General features: G+C 40.6%; 2 protein-coding genes across 5 annotated transcripts; one reads left to right on the top strand and one right to left on the bottom strand.

The window, feature by feature from the left end:
- Positions 1–1,371: 1,371 nt before the first annotated feature.
- LOC103723413 (Leucine-rich repeat transmembrane protein kinase) lies at positions 1,372–17,563 on the top strand. 4 transcript variants are annotated; one of them, XM_026800079.4, is made up of 24 exons: positions 1,372–1,609; positions 1,685–1,856; positions 2,029–2,100; positions 2,539–2,607; positions 2,770–2,841; positions 2,944–3,015; positions 3,119–3,190; positions 3,314–3,385; positions 3,491–3,562; positions 3,653–3,724; positions 3,852–3,923; positions 4,641–4,712; positions 4,871–4,936; positions 7,295–7,360; positions 7,452–7,490; positions 7,614–7,669; positions 8,098–8,471; positions 8,560–8,755; positions 8,861–9,010; positions 14,884–15,002; positions 15,118–15,328; positions 15,442–15,682; positions 16,448–16,598; positions 16,794–17,563. In XM_026800079.4, the coding sequence occupies exons 1-24, from the start codon at positions 1,510–1,512 to the stop codon at positions 17,157–17,159; spliced, it is 3,024 nt and encodes a 1,007-aa protein (XP_026655880.3). In that variant the 5' UTR covers positions 1,372–1,509; the 3' UTR covers positions 17,160–17,563. The 4 variants fall into 4 exon arrangements, with proteins under 4 accessions (XP_026655880.3, XP_089782209.1, XP_089782211.1 ...); XM_089926083.1 differs by having other exon boundaries at positions 14,881–15,002; XM_089926085.1 differs by having other exon boundaries at positions 1,382–1,856; positions 14,881–15,002.
- Positions 17,564–17,668: 105 nt separating this feature from the next.
- On the bottom strand, positions 17,669–25,236 carry EMB1473 (Ribosomal protein L13 family protein). Its single transcript, XM_008814314.6, has 4 exons — positions 24,813–25,236; positions 23,773–23,958; positions 19,184–19,354; positions 17,669–18,083 (listed from the first exon to the last, which is right to left on the bottom strand). The coding sequence occupies exons 1-4, from the start codon at positions 25,080–25,082 to the stop codon at positions 17,967–17,969; spliced, it is 744 nt and encodes a 247-aa protein (XP_008812536.3). The 5' UTR covers positions 25,083–25,236; the 3' UTR covers positions 17,669–17,966.

The following is a 25,236-nucleotide window of genomic DNA, read 5'->3' as shown; positions in this document are numbered from 1 at the left end:
AATCATCTACTTAAAAATATTTTTAAATTCTTATAATTCTAAAATTTAATTATTATATTTATATTTATATTATATTTATATTTATATTATATTTATATTTTGCTATACGATCGTCAAATAAAATAATATGAGTGAAGATATGCTAGCCTCGGAAGATTCACGCGTGCGAGAGATAGGACCCCTAAGGCTGTAAATGGGTTGGAGTTGACCTGTAACCCGCCCCATTTTGGAGGACCCGTAGGGCCGGGTCGGGTCCTAAAATTGGATTCGTTTTATTTTTCGAGTCAGGTCTGGATTTAGACCCGCCCCGATCAATTTGAAATTTGGATAAATTTAGGTTTTAAATCCTACAACTCGATCCGATTCGATCTGAATCTGTAAAATTATTTAGGCACGCGGAATACAAACTGTAGGAGGTGCAAACACAAATTCTGAAGCCATGGATGAGTTGACCCAAACTAGACCCAAACCGAACTTGATTTTTTTTAGGTTGGGCCTCATGGAATCGATCCGACCCAAATAACCTGTTGGCTCAAAAATTATTGTGATGGATCCAACTCGATCCGATCTTCTATTGAGTCAGATCTAAATCCAAAATTAAAATCTGAATAAAAAATTAGATTTTGATCGGACTCACTTATGACCCATCTGTAGACATGAGTCCATCATTTTCCAATCATCTTACGACACTTTGTCTGAAACGCCTCCGAGTAAATGACCCTTTGCCACCAAGGTGGTAGCCCAGTTGGAACGGGGCATTTGCTTCCAACCAAGTGGTTCCAAGTTCGAAACGCACGGACGTCGATTAAATTTAGGGACCGGATGCCCCACGCCTGGACACGGGGTCTGGAAGCGCTACTGGTCGGCTGGTAGCCTGGGTAGTGCCAGGTGTGACGTATTCACACGGAGGGTTGGGTCGAGTAACCGAACCGGCCCACGGATGGGGAGGGTATGAGTAAAACCGGCCGGGGTGCCCAACACACGGTCATTTCTACCCGCATCGAACATTCTCCTGGCGGGGTGGGGGCCCAGTGGGGGCTGCTACGCGGGGGTGAGCTTATCTCTTCCTCCCTTACTCGACCCGACCCACGGGTGGGGAGGGTATGAGTAAAACCGGCTGGGGTGCCCAACACACGGTCATTTCTACCCGCATCGAACATTCTCCTGGCGGGGTGGGGGCCCAGTGGGGACTGCTACGCGGGGGTGAGCTTATCTCTTCCTCCCCTCTTCTCCTTTTTTATTAGCAAAAATAAAAAAACCCTTTGACGAGATTTTACCAATATCTACTCCGATATGCTCCCGTCCCCGTTGCCGCCCCACCATCCTTATCCCTATATCTCCCTCCCCAAAAGACCCGCCAAGAGTAATTGCAGATTTGCAGGTCGTTTTCTTCGAAGCCCTTCTTCTCTTTGGAGACTACATAAAACCCCCTTTCCTCCAGCTCATCGTTCGCTCCCACTTCTCCACTCCAGTTCCAATCCCGCGTCGCTGCAAAGCTCGTGGGAAGCGATGAGAGAAAATCTTGCGTTCTTCCTTCTCTCCTCCCTCCTCTGTCTCGATTTCTTTTACGCGGTCGGATCGGCATCGCCGACGCTCGCCAAATCAGAAGGTATGGAGGCGAGGCGAATCCTGTATTTAATAGGGGAGCTACATTTTTCTGATTGGATTTGGTCTCGAGTGCCAGTGCATGCGCTCCGGCGAATCGCGAAGCAACTGGGGAAGACGAACTGGGATTTCGGCGTCGATCCCTGCAGCGGCGAAGGGAACTGGAGCGTCCCGGATGCGACGAAGGTTCTCGAGAGCGACGTCGTCTGCGATTGCTCCTTACATAAATCCCAATGTCACATCATAAGCTTGTAGGCCTTTTTTTTTTTTGCTAAAAAGCTTGTAGGCCTTTCATCCTAATATCCTATCTCTTCTCGGTTTTTGATATCCTCTTTCATTCTTTAATCATCGGTAGTTTTAATTCTCACTGTTTTATTGATTTATTTATCAATTTTTAACGGGGTTCTGGGTATCGTGACGCAGGTCTCTAAAAGGGCAGAACCTTTCAGGCGTGCTTCCCCCGGCATTCGGCTTGCTTCGTCGCCTCCAGCTGCTGTAAGTACAGACGGGAGAATGTCGGCTGCATCCTCACCTCCGGTTACCGGAACCGACACCTTAAAATAGTAATATATCATTTAATATATAATAACGTATGGGGCCCAATCGAACCACCAGACGTTTCATGCCTTGTGGCATTAAGCAGAGTGGTTCAATTCCAATGCGATACAATATACGGCGAGAATCGCCGATATGTACCCGAGTTGGGCCTCGAAATAGTTTGATTCCAAATCCTCTGTGGCGTTCGGTTTGCGGCCCACGACGTGGTGGCTGGGCAGCTGATGGGCCCACACGTTCCGGCGACACCGCGTGGGCCTCACTGCAGACTAAGGACTCGGGAGCCGGGACCCCTTTCTTTATTAGCTATTAAGTTATTCCCCTTCACTGGTATAGTTAAACTACTCTCTCTTATAAAACGGAAGGTTTTGATCGCAGAGATCTGAGCCGCAACGTCTTCAACGGCAGCATCCCAGAGCAATGGGCGAGCATGCGGTTGCAAGGCCTGTAAGCCTTTTTTTTCTCGAGTCAATTCCATCTCAATCCATGTTTAAGAATACTTCATTAGCTAAATCAATCAATAAATGCCCGGGCTTTGGTTAATTAGATGTTGAAATGTATAATAATATGGTGATGGAAACTAAGATGAAATTAGAAAAAATAATGCAGGTTTTTGATGGGGAACCGCTTGTCTGGGCCATTCCCCATAGTTCTGACAACGATTACGACCTTAACCAATCTGTATGGAACTCTTAAACCCCCTCTCTCCTATAACTTTGGTTATTATTTGGTCCAATTTGGTTGGTTAGAATGGTGATGAAGGTTAATGAACATGTTCCTCAGGAGCATCGAAGGGAATCGCTTCACCGGGCCTCTCCCTCCTGAGCTTGGAGACCTTGTTCCCATGGAGAAACTGTGAGCTTTTCACCCCTCCCCATTTCTTCCCCAATTTAAAGAAGAACCTCAGAAACCTGATCATTTATTTGTTATCTTCTTTTAATAAAATTGCGAATTTCAGTGTTCTTTCCTCCAACGAGTTCACTGGGGTGCTGCCCGAGGCTCTTGCAAAGTTGACCAATTTGACTGATCTGTGAGTTATTTTTCTTTCTTTCTTTTATTTTATTAACATTTAACAATAAATAATATTATGTGTATTCATTTTTGAAGAAGTTTGCTGTTTTGGAATGCTTTAACATATTTGCTACATAAACAGAAGGATTTCTGGTAACAACTTCTCTGGCAAGATACCTGAATTTATAAAAAACTTGACCAGACTGGAAAAACTGTAAGCAAATTCACTCCTTCATCCATTAAAATAAAATATGATAATTAGTTTCTCCGCTAATTTATGATGTTTCTCTACCAAAGAGTTATGTACATATTGGTGCAGGCAGATTGAAGGATGCTCTCTAGAGGGGCCCATTCCTTCTGGCATTTCAAATTTGACGAGGATGATTGATTTGTAAGCAAGTTGTGATACATGCTTGTAATTTTCTTTTTTATTTTGTATTATCAATAAAGCTGAATCTTTTATGTGTTTATTGGTGTTTAGGAGGATTAGTGACCTGAGTGGAAATGGATCAACCTTTCCAGAGTTGAGTCAAATGGAAAATTTGAGGGCACTGTAAGTTAAATATCTAGATAAGGTTTGATGTCTATATACATCTGCTTTGCTATAGGTATCTATGTACTATGTATATGCATGTATGCATTATAATGGAGTTAAAAATAGAAATGCACATTGTGTGTAGGATACTGAGGAATTGCTCCATTCATGGAGATATCCCTGCTTATATTGGATCGATGAGGATGCTGAAGCACTTGTAAGTTATATATTTCTTAATCTTCCCATAAAACAAAGCATGTATTATCAGGCCAATGAACTCCAGCACTAGCATGTGCTCATTTAGACTAACATCATTCCTCATCCTTTTGTTTTTTGTGATTCTTTTCTATTTGAGCAGTTCATGAAGGAATACTAATTTTTCTCATCAGATTTGCATTGTAATGAAAACTCCATTTAATGGACAATTATATTGGATAGATATGGCAAGTAGTTGCTGATTGCTTCAGCATTCAGTTTAACCATCTTAACAATTATATGCCTTTAGATAATGTCTTGTTTTGTCCTTCATAAAATTTCTCTCATTGTTGCAATTTACCTTCCATCTAGAACCCGAAGGGAGAAACACAATGTAGTCTGTTTATAATAAAAAAAAAAAAAATCAAACACAGTTAAATTATTTCTGGTTTGATAACAAATATCATTGCCCATTCATATTGCATTATAGGCTTCTCTGCTATATATTACTTTTATATATTGAAGTATATCCATACAATGTTTGCCAAAAATCTAGGATGTGCTTCATGTCTGTAGTTTAGCAAAGCTTTTCTCTCTGTTAATCATGGTCTAACCTCATACAAGGATATTGCTTGCTTCTTAGACTTTTATGATTTCTTTACATTTGTTATGTATAATATTTATAACAAAACATAATCGTATTCTTGATATCGTTGTGCTCTATGCCCTGTCTATGCAGAGATCTCAGCTTTAATAAGTTGACTGGAGAAATTCCAAGTTCCTTTGCTTTCCTGGTTAAGGTAGATTTCATGTAAGTTGCAAATAATTTTTAAATACTGTTTTTATATGGTTTAAAGTCTCAATAGACATAATTAGCATCACTAGTTTCAATTTTTTGTCGAACTTTTTTATCTTTCTAGAATGAATTCTAACCCCTGTTTGTGGAATCACAATGCCATTATCTGGTAGATATCTTACTGCAAACATGCTTTCTGGGACCATACCAGGATGGATCTTGAAGAGAAACAAGAATGTGTATGTGTTTTTGATTTTTCATATCAGCCAGCAATAATACTTTTACCGACAGCTTCGGTCTGTCTCTTTTATGATGTTTGGCTGCTAATATGTCTTAGACCTATCATAAAACTTTCTAACTAATAATACATATAAAATTATTTTTAACTTGCCAGAAGCATTTAGACATGTGATTCCTTCTTTTTCTGTACAAAGGATGGTACAGTATCTGAATTTAATGTGCTCAAATTCAACGGTTGTGAAATTACCTATTTCTAAATCCATGTGAAATGAATATTCCTTCACAATTTTCTTGTTAAAGAACTTATAGCTAGTATGGTGGTATGCTTGTTTTTCTAGTCCAAAAGGGTTTAGTTGTTTTGGTCATTTGCATCATGCATATTCCTTGTCTGGTTATTATCTGACAAAACAAGTACATTCACTATCTTTGTGCGTATAAAAATTTTAATGCACTGCAATCATCCATACTCGCTAAATAGAAAGTTTTGGTGCAGTTGTTAGTGCACGACTTAGGTTGCACATATGCATGCACATATCTACTATAATGGAAAAGGCTTTAAGGAGGCCTCAATCGGATGGCCCCAAAACATGAAGCTGGGCCCCATATTGCAAATACAGAAACAATCCATGCACCTCCTAACCTGAAAGAAAGAAAAAAACACATGATACTCTTTCTATCCCACATGCATACCAACCCCACTGAAAATTATTTTTTTATTACTTGATATCTTTCCATATATGATCACGTTCTCATGTTCTATATTTAAATGGAAATCAAGGTTTTTGAACTTTCCTTCATCGGTTAGCATTCTCATATATTCAAAACTCTTCTTAATTAAAACTAATTCTTTTTAACTAATTAAAGATCTTTTCTAATTAAATAGGCTACACATAAAATAATATTGTAGATATTATTTTAAAAATAAAAAGTACATTCTTGCATGTCCTAGTCCTAAAAGTCATAGCCATCCATGCACAGTGAATGTTCCTTTGCATTGCACATGCCTCAACTCTAGTACATAAGTAAATGTACAGATGCACTTATATACATATACAGACATATACATACTTAGATACATATGAACATATGTATACAATTTTATGTATATCAAAGAGAATCCCTGCTAAATAATTAAAAATGGATGTTACTAATGTTCTTTTATTAACAAGCACGATTTTGAAGGTTCTTTAATTTGGACTAGGTAACTTGCAATATGATGTGAGGACACTGATATGGGCATTGAGCCATTATGAATCTTAAGATTCCATGTCCTCAAAATGTGTGTGATGGCAGAACATGTCTTGAAGGATATAGTTAAGTTTCTTTTTGAACTTTTCAAAATCTAGCTCCTCGCAAGAAGGGAAAAAAAAAATCCTTGCCTTCTTTCTTATAAATACACGCGATCTCCAACTGTAGACTAACCAGATCTTGCTAATTGGTGGGGAGTTTCTGATATAAACTAAAACCTAACCTTCACCTAGAAGACAATTACCTCGACTGTATGCATATTGGCTTTAGGGATCAAGTTATGATCTATCAAAGTTTGAGCACATTTTTTTACATACAACCCTCTACTTGATAGGTAGTGAGGCCTACCTTATTGATTGGAAGTTTATGATATGCCACTAGTATCTTGTATACTGGTAAGGTTTCAATTGAAAGGAAGAAGGCAAGGTTTGATATTTAGTACTTTTCTGTTATATTTTTTCAGATGCACCATTCAAATGGTTCTTGTCTAATGGAGATTAAATAAGCAGAAAATAAAACATTTAAATTTACATATGCCTCTAACATGTGGGATCCTATCTTCTAGACTTTGTCAAATACAAGAATTCCTGTCATTTTTATGCCAATACCTTTGCTCATGTGATGTCAAATTCCCACATTCATGAGAATGTGCGGCCACAATCATTATTTTGGTATTTCAGATAAACTTTTGGATATATATGAGTTGCATGAGCTTTATATGTGATGCAGCTGAGTTTTATCAATGGAAACAGCTGAATATATTAATCCAATCACGTACAAATATCTGGGGCCTAACATCTAGCTTCATGAATGTGTTTTCTTCTAGCCTAATTTATGCTGATACTAGACATCTTACAATTATTGATAATACCAAAGAAAGAGTACTCAGTCCTACCACAGAAGTGGTTGACTATAATGACTAATATATCTGGATTAATATATGTGGTTAAATTGTTTGGATTGAGGGTTCAATGTAGCCAACTTTGCATATATGATTTGATAAGATCTCAGCACACTTGCTTGCCCAGTTGGAGCGATTCTTTACTATTTTCTATTTCATTGTTCTTCTACAGAAATATCAGATATTGATTGTTAGTTTTGAAATCCAGGGATATTTCTTACAATAACTTCACAGTGGGAAGCTCAGGCATTACTCAATGTCTTGAAGGGAGTGTGTAAGAATGCTTTCTCTTAGATTTTGCTTGCCTCTTAACATGATTTTTTTTTCCTTTCTTCAAACTATAACTCCCAATTAATGCTTTTCAGTAACACAGTGGAGTGCTACTCACCAGCAGCAGACAATATGTAAGATTAGCTTGAGACGTCAAATAAATTTATTCACATACGTGAAAAGCATCTTTAGTTACCCAAGTATTTTCTGAACCCTAGCTTTGTTCTCTTACTTGTATTATATCTTCTGGTGAATAGTACAGTAAATTCATGCCTAAAGAGGACTTTCCCCTGCAGTGCTTCCAACAAACAATGTGAGTAAATCGAATTCATTATTCAACTCAAATCCTGATCAAAAGTTTTCCTTCCCTAGGTATTATAGTAATCGTAGTTTTGATCACATTAATTTCCATGCTTCATGTAGTAATTTCATTGACATGCATTTTGTAACGCTTGCTTCTGTCTATCTCATTGAAAAATATAATTCACAATAAGCTTTTTTGACAACCAAAATTAGGCGGAAAACACTTAAAAAGTCATGAAGTTCTACCGAGAGCTGTTCATACTCTTTCAGAGAAAGAGAGAGACAATAGATTTATACTTCAGAACCCAATGATGATTAATTTATGTCTAAAAAAAATATTTTTTTGCAAAATTATCGCCTTAATAAGTGGTTGTCCACACAAGTATGTAACCAGATCCCAGCTTATATTACATGTTCTCACCATGATCTTATGAACAGATCAGTACTCCTTGCACATCAATTGTGGAGGTGAAGAAACAATTATCAAGGGAACCAAGTATGAAGCAGATACAGAGGAAAGAGGTGCTTCAACGTTTTACTTAGGTCCAAACTGGGCATTCAGCAGCACAGGGGACTTCATGGACGATGATGCGAATGCGGACAATTATATTACTACAAACACATCTATACTCTCCATGCTTCATCCAGAACTATATACAAAAGCACGCCTTTCTGCTCTTTCACTTACCTATTATGGCCTGTGTATGATGAATGGAAGTTACACTGTGAAACTCCACTTTGCAGAAATAGTTTTCACAAATGACAATACATTTAGCAGCCTTGGGAAGCGCTTATTTAATGTTTTCATTCAGGTAACTATAGTGCACATATTTTCCCTATTTAATCCTCTGATTAACTAAACATAAAAATTATAGTGGTTCTAAAATTTGCTCAATACAGGGAAAGATGGTATTGCTGGATTTCAACATTGAAGATGCAGCTGGTGGACCTGGAAAACCAGTTATAAAGACTTTTACAACAAACATCACACAGAATACCTTGAAGATACAGCTCTACTGGGCTGGAAAGGGGACGACAGGCATCCCAACTAGAGGAGTGTATGGTCCTCTGATATCAGCTATCTCAGTGACACCTAGTAAGTTCTGTAATTTTCAGTGGCTTTTGCTGTTGTAATTTTTTGCTGCCATGAAACTTGATAATGCAGTCAATTTTTTTGACATCACCTTGTTTTTATCATCAGATTTTGATCCTCACCTAGATGTCGGATCTCCTAGCAGTAATAGAATATATACTATAATTGTGGTTGTGGTCATGGCTTTGGGGATTTTCTTGGTTCTGTTGGCTCTGGGCATCTGGAGGAGGAGGTTAAGGCTTAATTCCATGTACAAAGGTATTGAAGGCTATCACATTTAGTCTATACTCTGATTCTAGCCTGCTTCCACATTACACTCTTAAATGATTAGCTAATACTAAATACTAATATGATGTCAATGTGTTTTTTTTTTTTTTTTTGAGAAAAGGCTAGTAGATGCATATTATTTGAAGTTCATACTCGGTATGGGATTCTCAATGTTTATACATCCCAATTCCAAGTTATTATATCTCTTTTTATGTGCATGTGTTTCTCTGCATGTATGGTTGCTCTCATGGCCTCTATGAGCATGAGAGTTCAATTGCTAGCTAATGCACTAGTATTTTACATAATTAATTAATAGATGAAAGGAAAACCATTTCACTGAAGAAGAAGACACAACTTCAATTAGACTCTTACTATTTCATGCTATGATATTATATTCCTCCAGAATTCCTCAAAACTTAAAGATACTGATATTTTCATTGCTTTATCTGATATATCTTCATTACAGTCAAAAAAAGATCTCCCTGAAGTGTTCTAGAAAGGAACTGTTACTATCCAAAAACTTCTCATCCATAATAATAATATTAATGAAAAGCCATGAAAGAGCACAATAACATGGATGCATCTAGGATAAATCTATTAAGAATATAAAGTGTACAACCGCACCTCCATCTCAAACTGTTTGCACACGATATTGAGGCTGACCTTCTAATCTAGCAAATCTGCATACAAACTAACTATTCGTTCAACTATAGTAACATGACACCATCTAGGAAAATGGGTTGGTTATTTTCAGGATAGCATATGGAAGTTTATGGCAAGAGGAATTGTGATTGTAGAAGCAACAAGAGGGCAAGAGGAAGGCAAGAGTGGAGAATTAAAAGAAGAGGTATAGGGAGAGAATGGAACTTGCTCTAATTCAGAATCAGCACTCTACCTCACAAAGGGTTCACTGGTTTGGAACTAGCACCAAGGAGCCTCTGCCTACCTCCAGAATTTGTAATACTGAATTGGCAACTAATCAGACATGTATTTACGGGTTTGAAGGCTTCCTCTATTGAAAACATGGGTGAATCCTTGGGTACTTGCTTAAAAATAATGATATTCTAGTGCTAAAATCATCTAATACTCAAATGAGTGATTCGTTGCCATGTAAGATAGTTTTGAGTACATCAGATACCAGTCTTGATGGCATTAGATTCAGGAATCATGTTGACCCTCTGAAGACTAGTTCCATGTTGATCTGCTGTCACCCTTGTATGCATTCCCGGTTGGGTAGGATATTCATAACCACCTTTGGGGCCACAGGTTGACACCTGTATCTGGCACCATCCATGCTAAATATTGGACACACCCTTTTGAGGTGTTGGATTGATTCAAATATGATGCTTTTCCACATTGGATTCTGTGCCATAATCAGTGTAATCAATTGGTGTACCTCCCACATAGCTGACAAATTTTGAAACTTGTTAAGTACATAGGTGGATCTCAATCATCATTAGTGTCCTGGACAATTGTGAAAATCTGTCTCACGTCTATGAGGACACATGAAAGAAATTAGCAAGAGAATGTGCTGCAAATTTCTCATGCATGATAATTAAAAATAAATCTTTATTTTATTTTTTTTCTGCAAGTTCTCTTCCTTCATCATCTCTTAGCTTTCTTATTCCCTTTCCTTCCAAAGATCCTTCTCCCTAGGCCTCAGCATATGATACTTAGGTACCCTATCTTGTTTAGCATGTAAAAATTTGGTTCAAGAGCAAACTACCTATTTTTGAAAGAGAGCTTTACCTAGTAGTGAAAAGGAGCAATGCATGACCTGCTTCACAAATATATAACTCAAAAGGAAGGCCCACTAATATGAGGCAAAACTGTTGCATCAAGGAGCACCAATTATTAGGGATGGCAGTTGGCTGGATTTTTTCAGGTACCCGACCTGTCCTAAATCCTGATAGGACCTGTTTAGCAAAACCCTATTGGATTTGGAAAGGGTTTGAGATTTAAAATTAAAACGGATTAGGGTTTGGAGCAGGCTTGGGATTTGACCCCTGGGTACCCACTACCTGAACCCGATTACACACACACACACATACATACAATAGATGGGTGAGATTGCTGCATATTTTTATAGCATTTGATCGTTGTTCTCTATTGTTCTGACGTTCATCAGAGAGTTGCCAAATAAAATTTACCAAAATTTGGTTAGCTTTGGGAGGATGAAAAATGGTGGAAGGTAGCATTCTTGTTTGCCTCCTCACAATTGTGACATTAGCATTTAAATCTTAGAAGCATGTATCAAGTCTTAAAATGTACATCTTTTACATGCAGTGGAGTTACAAAAGCTTATTTGGACTTACAATAATCTTGAAGTCCTAAAAGAAGATTCGGTTCGGTATCCGACCCGACCCGAATAACTTGATCTGAATAAAAATTAATCAGGCGGGTTCGGATATGGATTTACTATTTTTTAATAGGACAAGTTTGAGATTTTTGAATAATTTTTTAATCGGATTTGGGATGGATTTGGGTAGTAGGATTCTAAACGGTTCAGATATGGGCAGGTCAAATTTCGCGGTATTCTACTTGTTGGGGGGAAAAATGGATCACCCAACACATATGGTTAAAGCACCCGAATCCGACAGCAAGCCTGACCTCAGAAGGCCGAGGTCAGAAGGCCGAGCTCATAAGGCCGAGCGCAGAACGCCCACATAAAGAAGGGAGCACCAAATCCTCCATATTCGGGATCAAATTTCGCAGTCTCCGCCACCACAGCTGTCAAAATTTGAATTTCTACCATCTCAACCGATTGCCAGCTAATTTGAACGCCCGTGCCATCTAAGGTAACCTATTTAATCCAAGATATGCGTAATCGCAATCAAGGGTGAGTAACCGCCACACCCCCTCCTATAAAGAGGGGGGAACGCTGGCGAGGCAGGGGGCTTCCTCCTCCACAAAAGAAAGGCCTCCTCTTCCTCTTCCTGGCTAAAATACATTGCTACATTACTTCTCTCCACAAAAAATCCCTCTCTGACTTAAGCATCAGAGGGCCTGCGCCGGAACCTCCGGCCACAGGCTTCTTGCAAGTCCGCCGGAGACAACCGTCAGCCATGGCACCACCAGCCGGAGCTCCTCCTCCTCGGTCCGCGGTCATCCCCGGGTCCAATTTCCAGCAACAGATGGCGCTAGAGGAAGGGACCGAGTCGTGATCATGAGACTAAGGAGCAGAGGAGCCTCTAATGCCTCCCGGCATCATGCACCAAGTCCTGGCCGCTTAGTCCAGAATCCACCACCAATGTCTCCGGTAGATCAAGCTCCCCGGATCCACCTAGAACAGTTTGACATGTTGGTGCAACAAGTCCAAGCGCTCACTGCGGCTGTTCAAGGCTTGCAGCAAGTAAGAGACCGGCATGTACTCCCTCCTCATGGGTGTAAGTCCTCAGAACGGTGCTCACGACGTCGCTCTCCTGCAGAGCGTCGCTATCACCGAAGCTCCCATCGAGCTCAGAAGGACGACCTCGGCAGGCACGACCTCAGAAGGCGAACCTCAAAAGGCCGACATCAGAAAGCCGAGCACAGAAGGCCGAGCTCAGCAGGCAGAGCGCAGAAGGCCGAGCTCGGCAGGCAGAACGCAGAAGGCCGAGCTCCGCAAGCCGAGCACAGAAGGTTGACCTCAGAAGGCCTCCTCCAGAAGGCCGAGCTCAGAAGACTGACCTCAAAAGGCCGACCTCAGGAGGTCGAGCTCAGAACGCCTCTCCCAGAAGGTCGAGCTCAAAACGTCGACCTCAGAAGGCCGGTGCTGAGCCAAGTCCTAAGGAACTTCGAAGCTCGAAAGCCATCAAAATATCTCCAAAAGGTACGGGACGCCACTTTAGCTTTAAATAATTTCAATATTTTACCTATTTTCAGGTCGGAGAATGCAAAAGATGACCTACGGGCATGGTATGCTGTATCGATCGGTACCGGGCGTACCGTACCCGTACCGATGGATACCGGTATCGGTACGCCAATGTCGGTACACCTGGCGTACCGCATACTGTACCGTACTGACACTCGGTACGCCTATACTAATGCGGCAACGGTACGGGGTTCGGTACCGGTACGGCGAACCTTGCCTACGGGTATCTCTATCTCCAACGTCGCCCCGCTCCGAGTGGGGGCGCACGATCGCCAACGGATGAGGTCCGTCGCATGCGGGTATCTCCATCTCCAACGTCGCCCCGCTCCGAGTGGGAGCGCACGATCGCCAACGGACGAGGTCCGTCTCCTGTATGTATCTCCAATAATGCCCCGACCAAGTTCGGGATGCCCCGATCAAGTTCGGATTCCCCGACCAAACTCAAGATGCTCTGACCAAGTTCGGGATGCCGCGACCAAGATCGGGATGCCCCGACCAAGTTCAGGATAACCCGCTGAGTCGACCGCGAGCTAAGGCTCCCTCAACCTCGGGAACTACTCGACGACGCCCCGACTAAGCTCGGGATGCATCGACCAAGCTCGGGATGCCCCGACCAAGCTCGGGATGCCCCGACCAAGCTCGGGATGCCCTGACCAAGCTCGGAACGCCATTTCGACGCCATTCGACGTCCTTCGACACCTTTCAATGCCATTCGATGCCTCCTACGACAACGCGCCCCGATCTGAGTGGGGGCACCCTGCTGAGTCGACCACAAGTCAAAGAAGGCCGCTGAAGTCGACTTCGGAGCAGAGTCGCTTAACTCGGCTTGGACAGCTCGGCTTAAAGCCGTTAGCTCCGACTGCACGAGAGGTATACCCTACTTGGCACATACATTTCCATAGACATTTGGCTATATTACATGACGATGGACGATTAGCTACTTCCTTCGCCCGAGCTCGAAAACAGCTCGAACTCGGAAGTCGGGGGTAGTGTTGGGGGAAAAAATGGATGACCCAATACATATGGTTAAAGCACCCGAATCCGACAGCAAGCCTGACCTCAGAAGGTCAAGCTCAGAAGGCATGAGCTCAGAAGGCCGAGCTTTCAGAAGGCCGAGCTCAGAAGGCCGAGCGCGGAACACCCACATAAAGAAGGGAGCACCAAATCCTCCATATTCGGGATCAAATCCCGCAGTCTCCGCCACCATAGCTGTCAAAATTTGAATTCCCACCATCTCAACCGATTGCCAGCTAATTTGAACGCCCGTGCCATCTAAGGTAACCTATTTAATCCGAGATATGCGCAATCGCAATCAAGGGTGAGTAACCGCCACACCCCCTCCTATAAAGAGGGGGGAACATTGGCAAGGCAGGGGGCTTCCTCCTCCACAAAAGAAGGCCTCCTATTCCTCTCTCTGGCTAAAATACATTGCTACATTACTTCTCTCCATAAAAAATCCCTCTCTGACTTAAACATCGGAGGGCCTGCACCGGAACCTCTGGCCACAAGCTTTTTGCAGGTCCGCCGGAGATAGCCATCAGCCGCCATACCACCAGCCGGATCTCCTCCTTCTCGGTCCGCGGTCATCCCCGGATCCAATTTCCAGCAACACTACCCATTGCCGTTCCTACCAATTATGCCCCCCTCCCCCCCTACCCAATAGGAGAGGAAAGACAAGAATGAGTTGGGCTTCTCGGGATATTTTGTTGGACTAAGTGAAACTATCGTTGTTATAAATGTATAAATATTCTTAATATTGTTTAATTTTATGAGCTTAATTTTTTACTTTTATACTTTTCCGGTTTTCAATCTTGCATGCTCAAAACCCTTTAAAAGGGCACATTTCCATGTGTTGATGATACTCAAATGAACTTGATTTGTTTTGGTTCCATGAAATGTAGTGCAGTGGACATGGGTTATGCATCTCATGGTGTTGAAAAGGTGACGGAAAATGAAAACTTGAATATCCTATATTTTATATCTCATACATGAATTCTGCTTTTTATAGTAGATCTAAGAGGCCTTGACCTGCAAACTGGATCCTTCACCTTGCGACAAATTAAAGCAGCAACCAAGAACTTCGATTCTGCAAACTTGATCGGGGAAGGCGGATTTGGTTCAGTTTACAAGGTAGTGATGATATCTTACTTGTATATTCTTATGTCCTGATGCCTAGTATGATATAATAAGTCCTCTATATTTGAACTACCTTCTATGTTAAACTATATTCTCCTTGAAAATGTAGGGTCTGCTATCAGATGGAACCGTAATTGCCGTGAAGCAGCTTTCATCTAGATCTAGACAAGGAACTCGTGAATTTGTGAACGAAATTGGCATGATTTCTGCATTGCAACATCCTAATCTTGTGAAGCTTTATGGATGTTGTACTGAAGGAAACCAATTATTGCTTATTTACGAGTACATGGAAAACAATTGTCTTGCCCGTGCTCTATTTAGTAAGTTGTCTCTTTTTTTCCTTTCTTTTTTCTCATGTTGATTTTTTGTCTAAGCTATTGAGTTGAGTGTGATTGGTTAGATCAGAGCAGATAATTATCAATATATTGTATAGGTAAAAAACCAGAGTGCAGATTGAAATTGGATTGGCCAACAAGACATAAGATTTGCCTTGGCATAGCTCGAGGCTTGGCCTATCTTCATGAGGAGTCCAGATTGAAGATTGTTCACCGAGATATCAAGGCCAGCAATGTACTGCTTGATAGAGATCTAAATGCCAAGATTTCTGATTTTGGTTTAGCAAAACTCTATGAAGAGGAAAATACCCACATAAGCACTCGAGTGGCTGGAACAATGTACGTATTTCTTCTTGAATTGTTAAAATGACTTTTTTGAATAAATTTGCACCCATAGTCATTATTGATGGACTGGTTGTTCAAGGTTAATCAGTTGGGATGCAACTTACCATGGTCGCCAACTAATTTCATCACGAGCAACGAAAACAATTATATCCATCTAGATATTTATTTATGGTAACGAGAAACCTAGATTTGGAAGAAAATAATGAGCTATGATGCAACTCTTATTACATCCTAGTCAAGAATACCTCTAATTTTAAGCACTATAAATTTCAATCTCAGCACATGCCAACAAGTATCTTTAACCATTATTAAATTTGTGAAGAATGGTTTCTTACAATATAAAGGTTTATCACCAGAATTACTATTATGTGGTATTATCTGTATTCTTTTAGTGTTTCTAGTTATTTCTTCAGAGTATGCTAGTCTTCGGCGATTGTTAGCATAACAAGTTTATGATGGCTATCATCGATGAACATGATTTGTCAATGACTAATTTACTTGATGATCCATTATCAAATTCTGGTCTGTAACTGAAAAAACTGAAGAAATCTAAATTCTTTCTAAAAAACGATTTATCTTCTTCAAACATTCAAGAAAATCCATTGAAAGGTTTTGGCAGTACAATATTTTGCCTAAAAGAAAGACAGTGGTACTTGGAAGTACATTTTCTTTTTTCTCGGGCATGGTGCCATCAACACTTTTCTTGTCAAATATTAGGCATGCAACTAATGCATTTTTGTCATATTTTGATTCTTTCAGAGGTTACATGGCTCCCGAATATGCAATGCGAGGTCATCTAACCAGTAAAGCAGATGTTTACAGCTTTGGAGTAGTTGCTTTAGAAATTGTTAGCGGAAAGAGCAATACTAATTATAAGCCGCAAGAAGAATTTGTTTATCTTCTTGACTGGGTAACTTTAAACCTTTATTCTTTTCTTTAAACCTGTATTCTTTTAAGTTTGTTTTGTCTTTGATATCAAAGAAAGTAATTTTAGTTCTGCTCCTTTATGAACAGTGTTTCGAATTATACTTAGTATGATTGGATATATATAATTGGATAAATGATTCAAAGAATCCTTACATTTAATTTGTTCTTGGCATCCCAGGCACAGGTTCTACAGGAGAGAGGGACCCTGTTGGTATTGGTAGATCCAGACCTCGGTTCAGAGTATTCAAAGGAAGAGGCAATAATGATGCTGAATGTGGCTCTCTTGTGCACTAGTGCATCGCCTACGCTGAGACCTACGATGTCAAATGTGGTTAGTTTGCTCGAAGGACAAGCTCCTCTCCAACCTCTCCTTTCAAACCTGAGCATCTCAGCAATTGGTTCGAGCTCTAGAGGAATGAGAAGAAACTTTTGGCAGGACCCAACTGAGAACCAGGCAATGTCAGCTGATGCATCAGGTATGGATTCATCTCGATCGGCACCCAGTAATGATGGAAGCATGCAACTTATAAGAAGTTGCACGTAGGTCTGGCAAACAGTTCTTTGTTTAGGGCCATCCAGCATCCAAAAACTCATGCCTTGTGCCCTAAATCCTGACGACTGTTGAGATGAGAGGTCAAAGAGAGAGAAGCAGAAAAGCTAGAGCAGAACCGATGCATCCAGAGGAAATTAGATAGAATAGAATGACTGTATCTTTGCCGCTCGCATTTAAGCTATGGCAATTCAAAGCATGTAAAATACTAACCATTAGCCTTAAGTGAAAATTTTCCAATTGGCAAAGCCTACAACCTAAGTTTACAATGGTTTGAACTTGGTAAACTTGTAAAGAAAAGCTGGGACTAAAACTAGAAGCAGGCATAAATGTATCAGTGTGTCAAACTTCAAAGTTGAAGTATGCAGGCTATGCATGAGATGGTCACTTGGCAGCAACTTCTGTTCGGGGCAACATTCATATCTCTGGTTAAGAACAACCATCAAATACCTGGCGGCGATCAGGAGTCATAAATAATTAGCGATTTCAATGGAACATTCATATTTTCCAAACTTTAGATGTGGAGGCACCTTGTATTAATCTAATTGAGATTGCAACATACACAGAAAATGAATTCAACTTGACCAGCAGCAGCAATCGAGATAAACTGATAATACACATTAACAGTATCAGGAGGCAAGAAATAGGTTAGAGAAATTTTTACAACTCTTAAAATGAACATGCTGACCATAGACCTCTCAACTCTGACTAGAATTTTTTTTTTTTAAAAAAAAAAAGAATATCCTAACGTCCGCACAACATGAATAATCTGCATCTTATATCTGGAGAGCCCCAGAAAATCTACCTCGTTACTTGTATTCTCTTGTCCCTTATAGGAAGAGGGATAGGCTTTTGGGCCTCATGTGGATGGTCTGGGCCTTTGTACACTTTGAGGTGCGTGAATAGAGTTCTTCCGAGCTGCACGAAGCAAAAGTTAAACTCTGGCTAGAGCGCCAAAAGATTGGCTTTCAACTTCTTGTTAAGTTGAACTTTCTCATAAGTCTTACCAATAAGAAAATGGAACCTAGAGTCCTTTGAATAAGTAATACAAAGATGAGGAAGTTCAAGAAAAAAAAGGCCTCCAAATGCAATGAATATTGAAAATTTAAAATGTTAATTAAACCAGTGATTCATTTAATGGGAAGCGGTTTGCCTGCAAACTAATATAGAGATACTTAAATGATGCAGACCGTAGACATGATTGACCTCCCACAAGATACAATAAAAGAGCATTAAAAATAAATTTGAAAGTACAAAAAAAAAAGTATGCTATCAGATCCTTCATAAGCATCAACCATCAAGTCCAATGTATGTCACGGAAACACTGCCATGATGCCATCAGTTTTTCTTGGAGAATAAAATAATGAATATACATAGATCATATGCAAAAAATACACACATTCCATAAAAACTTGGTGCATGACACAAACAATTAATAATGGCCTTCTAAATATTCAGAAAATGAACTCTAGTCAATGAACCACAAAAAGGAACCAGTGCATATCATGCCAACCAATGGAAAAGCAATGTTTATGAATCAAATCTGAAGTAAATGCAAAGATATGAATCAAGTTCTCAAAAAGCTCCATTGTCCTTTTATCTTTATGGCAGGACAAGTGCCATATTGAGCTTCGGATATATCAGCAGTCCTATTCTAAGTGAGCACCAAAGTAGAAACCAGTAATGAGGTAGGTACTGTCCAGCTTCTGAACATTTGATGAAATCCTCTCAGAGTAGTCTCACAAGTAGCAGCAGATTTTATGATTCATAAATATGATTAGTTAAATCTCTAGCTTTCTTCTCTTCTTTCTTTTTTGTAAAAGAAAAAGGTTAGTCCTTCACATTCGAGGAAAAAAACAAAATGACATCCCCTCAAACAGCAGTTTTTCGACCAGAGTAACAAATATAGTATGATCAATAAATTGGACAGGTAGATCTCTAGCTTTTTCTCTCACTATAGGACATTAGTCCTTTGCATTTCAGGAAAAGAATATGATAGATATTAAATTTTGTCTTACCCTTCCTTTAGGAAGCATGCCCCGCACAGCATGTTCAATTATTCTTTCAGGAATTCTCTTTTGAAGTTGATCAAATGTCTCCACCTTCATACCACCTGGCCTTCCTGAATGCCTCCTGTAGAGCTTTTGAGTCCTCTTTCTACCAGAAACTGCAACTTTTTCTGCATTGACCTGTGTTCAGCGCAGTAAGAATAATTGAGTGACCAGCAATTTAACAATTTCACAATGTGCACATTTCAACAGTATGAGTAAGAGCAATTGCTAATTTTGCTACAGTAAAATAACCTAATTTAAAAAGGACATGACTATTAAGGTTTAAAAGCGGCTGTAACATTGGATGTTGTGAAATCAACTAGCTCCAAATTATGTCTGCCCAGCCCATAATTTCAGCTTGGACCAACTTAGGAAATCTGAAACCAGTGACTACTTAATTGTCTAAAATGTCTATCAAGTGCTGACCAAGAAAATTGTACTTAATTAATCATCAAGCAGTGGAGGTTAAACTCAGGAAGAGAAGTGGATGCAAAAGTATTCCCTTATCATCATATAATTTTGAAATCTTTAATAGCACTATTGGCACTTTGGTAGTTTCCTCTTTTACCAGTTTTACCAAGATTTGGTCCCACATTGAATTGTCTCATAGGCTAGGAAGCACAGCTACTTCAAATCACATGATGCGTCCGTATTCCATCCATATCAAATACCTATACTCATTGGGTATAGACATGTGGTTCAAATTCGGCCCAAGGGTGACCACACCGGAGGAGTTGAGGGAGCTACCGGTAGGGAAGGATGAAGGACATCGATTCCTGCACGCCGGCGATCCTGCACAAAGTCTCACCGGTGGGATTCCGGTGAGAGCCCTCCAATGATTAAGTTAGAGTAGATTTTTAGCTGGTCCATCCATAGGAAAAAAAAATCCTCAGGCGTTACCTGATGGGGCTATTTATAGTCCCCGCGGAGGTGCCCAGGTGGCGGAGGTATGGCCCGTCCTCATCATGGGAGGAAATGGCGAAGGTCAGGTGGCGCGTGGCCACGGCTTGCTTGGGGTATAGGTTTCAAGCAGTTCCTGCGCACGGTATGGCGTTGCAGGCATTAACAGGGTATGGCCCTTGGCAGCAAGGTACGGCCCGTGATCGTCATGTTGTAGAGCGGCCAGCAAGCAAAGCATGATGCGGTGAGGTTGTAATGTATGACTACATATGTGAGCGTAGGGGCGCACATAGGTGCGCACGTGGATGCGGCCGTAGGTGAGATCGGGCTCGCTTGGAGGCCGCAGCCTTTACTTGGTAAAGTCAGCTTGATGAGCACTGAGGTCGGGCTGACTTGGAGGCCGCGACATGTTCGGTGAGGTCGGCCCGGCCTCCTCGGTTCTTAGTTGACTCTGCAGGACGCTCTCACTCGGATCGGGGCGCCGTTACCTGCGGTCGATTAGTATGTTTAGCGAGGTCGGCTCAGCGAACTTTGAGATCAGCCCAACCTCCTCGGCTCTAAAGTCAACTCGGTAGGGCGCCCCGAGCTCAGGCCGGGGCCTCATTGTGGATACCTGCGGTCGACGGGGCCTCTTCGGCTCTTGATCGATCCTGCAGGGCGCCTCGAGCCTGGCTCGAGGGGCATCATTGTAGATACCTGCGGTCGACGGGGCCTCTTCGGATCTTGGTCGATCCTGCAGGGCGCCCCGAGCCTGGCTTGAGGGGCGTCATTGTAGATACCTATGGTCGACGGAGCCTCTTCGACTCTTGGTCGATCCTGCAGGACGTCCCGAGCCCAATTTGAGGGGCGTTATTGTAGATACCTGCGGTCAACGGGACTTCTTCGGCTTTTGGTCGATCCTGCAGGCTTATGACAGCGGAGAGATCTGGCCGAGATCGGCTCGGCCTTTGGTAAGGTCCGGGGTTGGACTGGCGCTCAACGGGACCGAAGTCTAGCCTGCTCGGTGCTAAGGTCTATTTGGCTGAAATTAGGTGGTCCCACGCTGAGGTAGGATGATCCATTTTGCTTTCCATCAAGACACATTTCCAATACTTGTTTAAAATATCCTATTTTTAAAAATTTTCTTAAAAAAAACATTTCGGATACTATCCGGCTACACTTCCCTCATACTTTCCAAAAATAGGGGGTCAATTTTGTAATATATGATATTAATATTAAAATATGAAGTATGCATTAGTCTATGAAATAACGACTAACTGATAAACTTGTAGCCTATTATGGATGTTTTTTTTATACATATATATGTATTTTTACGTATCTATGAATGCATTTTGTACGTGTTTACATGCACCTATATATATTCCGTAACATATCCTAGTATCATATCTTACTTTTTCAAGATTTTCCTTGTCGGCGTATCCATATCCATGCTTCAAAGCTCTAGGATATGTGCAGTTTGAGAAAAATATTATAGCAGGCACTACCGTCCATAACACAAGAAGGTTACAGAGTAATAATTTATTAATGAGATGAAAAGAGGGGTACCAGCAGTATTTGAATTTAATTGGAATAAAGGAGAACTTCAAAACACTTTAAAATCTCAAAATAAGTGAACTAATGAGATGTAGCTTAAGTGGGAATAGAAATAAGAAAGACATTCCAACCAAGACCAATGACCAAAAAGACACCACAACGAGTCAAATCTCCATGCCCTCAAATCTTATTTTACATACTGACGGAGATACAATGAGGGTTTTTGAAATTGGAGTACTTTTAGCATGTATTTGTGATGCCACTGGCCATTGAGACATAAGGAGATAATGTTGTAAGGCTCACATATATGCCGTATATTAAGTAGAAGGAGCTTCATTTGTCTACAAGATGTGGGCAGACCTTGGTGCAATGGTAAGGTTGGTGCACCGTGACCTCGGTGTCATAGGTTCAAAACATGGAAATAGCTTCTCCAGACACAAGAGTAAGGTTGTATACATCTGACTTTCAAGTGGGACACCTTTTTTTTTAAGTTGTACAAAAGATAATGGTTGATATCCAGATTCCAGATACTATCCGATGCAAAAATAGATAGCGGCCGATTGAAATGGCATGGCATGTGTAATAAAGAATAGAATGGGTCATAGTACAGAAAGAGAGCAGATTTTGTCATGAAAAATTAGGGAACTGTAAGGAATGATTCCACAAAATTTAGCCTTGATCAACAGGCCAAATAGATCATTGGGCAGTAGAGTTCATGCCCCCCCCCCCCCCCTTCTACTTCCCTCCCCTCTTCTTCTTGATCATTCAGCGCCTTAAAAATAGCAATAATACATATCTAGAATTTTAAATTACTTCATAGGTTGTAATCTATCATTATGTTATAATTTTATAATAGTAGAGAATTGTACGTGTTTGTATACCCAAGTAATCTCAATATCTAATTTCAAAACCTATTCAATGCATTGATGTTTAAACAAGATTAGGGTAGCACCATACACTGTTGGACAATACACTTATGTTTATTCAAATCTTAGTTTCAATTCAATTAGAAAAGTATATTGGTTTTGAGTTCCTTTATAATTTGTTTCTTTTTTTTTATTATCATAAATAAAAGACAGTACAAGTTATTAAGGTATACAATTTGTTTAAGATAAAAAGTATTCAAGGCTTGTTCCATTGTGGATCGTATTTTTTGAAGTATAGGAGGGCAAAAAAACAGAGTTGTACATAGCTACGATGATTTACAAAAGTAGGATCTGCAATAACAGATAATTAAAAGAGGATAAATACAGTTTTCTTCAAAAGGCCACAAGAAGTCCAGAATATGGCTTCCCCTACACAAATATCAAGAGAAGTTCTATAGTGACCCATTCACATGCAAAAGAAGGTACAAATGTAAACCAAATTAAATAGAGTTCCTAAATCAACGTGGGGACCTATAAAACTGTCCTGATAAAACTAAAACTTGCCCAACTTATTACAGATTTAAAATGTGAGACTTTTATATCAAACTGCTAGAAAATTTCTATACTTGCCCTCACCAGGCCTCCCAATTGAACTAAAAGGTTACAGTCAAATACCTTACACAAAGTTTGACCAAGATTTTGTCAAATATAACAGGCCAACGAGTATAAATTCAAAATTATATGTCACGGGGCTTGAATTTAGCTTCCTAACAATTGTTACATGCATAAAATGCATAAGTTCCCATCTATTTATGCCTCTAGGCATGCCTTCAGCTCAAAGACAAAAACTGCAGATTGTATTTACATCATCTAGTAACCCTTCTCAAAAATGATGTAATTCATATACCAGATTGCAACAAGGATTTCTATGAAACCAACCATGTCAAATGTGTTGATGACTAGTGATGGATAAGAAGTCATGTATGACCAAGATGTTTGACCACATTCGAATCCATGTCCAACTGTCTGAAAGAATAGCTAAGTTCTTATTGGAATGCATGTCCAACTATCTGAAAGAATAGCTAACTCCTCATTGTTAAAATGTGTCATAAGTCAGAAGTCATAAGTGTACAGCATTACAAACTGTAAATCCAAAACAAAAGTCCTTGCAGGTTGAGTTTTCACTAGGTGATCTGTGCATGCGACAGCTGGCAAAGAGAAGCCCAGACCAAATACTAGTAGATGCATTATACATACCACAATCACATAGGCCCCCATGTCCACACTAGGAGTGTAGGTTGCAAGATTCTTTCCTCTGATATGTATTGCAATAGTTGATGCCATTCTGCCAAGAATTTTGTCCGTTGCATCAACTATATACCATGTTTTTTCTGTGGTTATGTGATCTGCAGCCTTAGGATACCAAGTTTTGTTCCAAATGTCCTGAAAAACAGTGCATACATGTCGTGTCAAACACGAAATAACCAAAAGTGTAAAAAAAAATGAAGAACAAGCTTTAACTACAAAGATGGAGCTTTTGAAGGGAAAGAGCATTCAAGACTTCCATGGTTAGAAGGCATACCTTCAGAATTCATCAAGCTTAAAAAAAAAATAAACATACACAATAAGGCCAGAACCTAAATATAAAGAAAGGAAAAGATGCCTACCTCAAATATAGTTTGGTTTATACTATAATTGTTTTCAATTCACACAAAGCAAATAAACATATATTGATAAGCCATGACTGTGTGCCCAATCATCGCCACTGCTATACCTCTTCTAATGTTTCTTTCTCCGCTCGTTCCTTTCCAGTTTACCAGACATCGATCTCAACATTTGGGGGCAATGAAAAATCCCTTCAACTTACTATACAGCGAGGCCTCTTTGACATCCCCCATCTAAAGAGATTCCAGAGCAAATCCGTGCACAAAAGCTCTCACTAAAAGAATCAGTTAAACGAGGTTCAGGTCTTCATCTCAAAGAAGACCAAGATTCCAAATTCGCAATAAACTTTGTCTATAGGCCTCCAAGAAAACATCTTTCCTACTAATTTAGTTATCATAAAAGAAAGTGCAATATCAAGTTTCCAAGATTTTCTTGGAGTTCCCCACATCGAAAAACATCAAATTTCCAAATCAGCAAGGATTTCTCCATCACAGGCCTCCGAGATCCCTTCTTTCCCACTATTTTTGGACTCGTATCGTTCAAGAAGCAAGGAAAAACAATATTTCTTTCACTACAATATATGAAAACCGTAAAAAATGAAGAAAGTAAGGAGCCAAAGAGGGAGGGATTACGGGGCCGTTGATCTCGGACTCTTCGTACATCCACCGGTTCTCCCTGGAGACGACTGCGACCTGCTTCTCTTGGCAGCGGACCTGGAGGCGGTTCCTCGAAGGGAGGGAAGCGATTCGAATCGAGGGTTTGGCGACGGCTAGGGCGAGGTTAGAGGGCGCAAGAAAGGGAGTCCTGGGGAGGAAAGGGGCGCCCGTGGGAGAGGAGAGCGAGGGGTTGCTCTGAGAACGGGCAGCCGATATGAAGGAGGGCATCGGAATCGCCGCCGCCATTTTCCCTTCCTCTGGCGGACGGATTGGGATTTGGGATGGCGGGGAGTTTGGCTCTGAGATTTCTCTCCTTCTTAGCTAGCCCTCGGCGGACCAACGGAAAGGAGAAGAGAGTGAGTGGATAAGGTGACCGCCTAACGGGCATGAAGTGGAGTAC

Source organism: Phoenix dactylifera, chromosome 1 (assembly GCF_051530095.1).
Source record: "Phoenix dactylifera cultivar Ajwa chromosome 1, Ajwa_hap1_PhDact_Kaust_v1.1, whole genome shotgun sequence".
NCBI classification, from domain to species: Eukaryota; Viridiplantae; Streptophyta; class Magnoliopsida; order Arecales; family Arecaceae; genus Phoenix; species Phoenix dactylifera.
This window is presented reverse-complemented; position numbering and strand designations above follow the sequence as displayed.

Bases quoted from the DNA above. Each gene is read 5' to 3' on its own strand.
- LOC103723413 (XM_089926085.1), top strand. From the start codon at position 1,510: ATGAGAGAAAATCTTGCGTTCTTCCTTCTCTCCTCCCTCCTCTGTCTC. The intron at 3,924-4,640 runs GTAAGTTATATA...CTGTCTATGCAG, and splicing joins ATGAGGATGCTGAAGCACTT to AGATCTCAGCTTTAATAAGT. The intron at 16,599-16,793 runs GTAACTTTAAAC...TTGGCATCCCAG, and splicing joins TTGTTTATCTTCTTGACTGG to GCACAGGTTCTACAGGAGAG.
- EMB1473 (XM_008814314.6), bottom strand. From the start codon at position 25,082: ATGGCGGCGGCGATTCCGATGCCCTCCTTCATATCGGCTGCCCGTTCT. The intron at 23,959-24,812 runs GTAATCCCTCCC...ACTGTTTTTCAG, and splicing joins AGTCCGAGATCAACGGCCCC to GACATTTGGAACAAAACTTG. The intron at 19,355-23,772 runs GTATGTATAATG...CGCTGAACACAG, and splicing joins TGGGGGCCTATGTGATTGTG to GTCAATGCAGAAAAAGTTGC.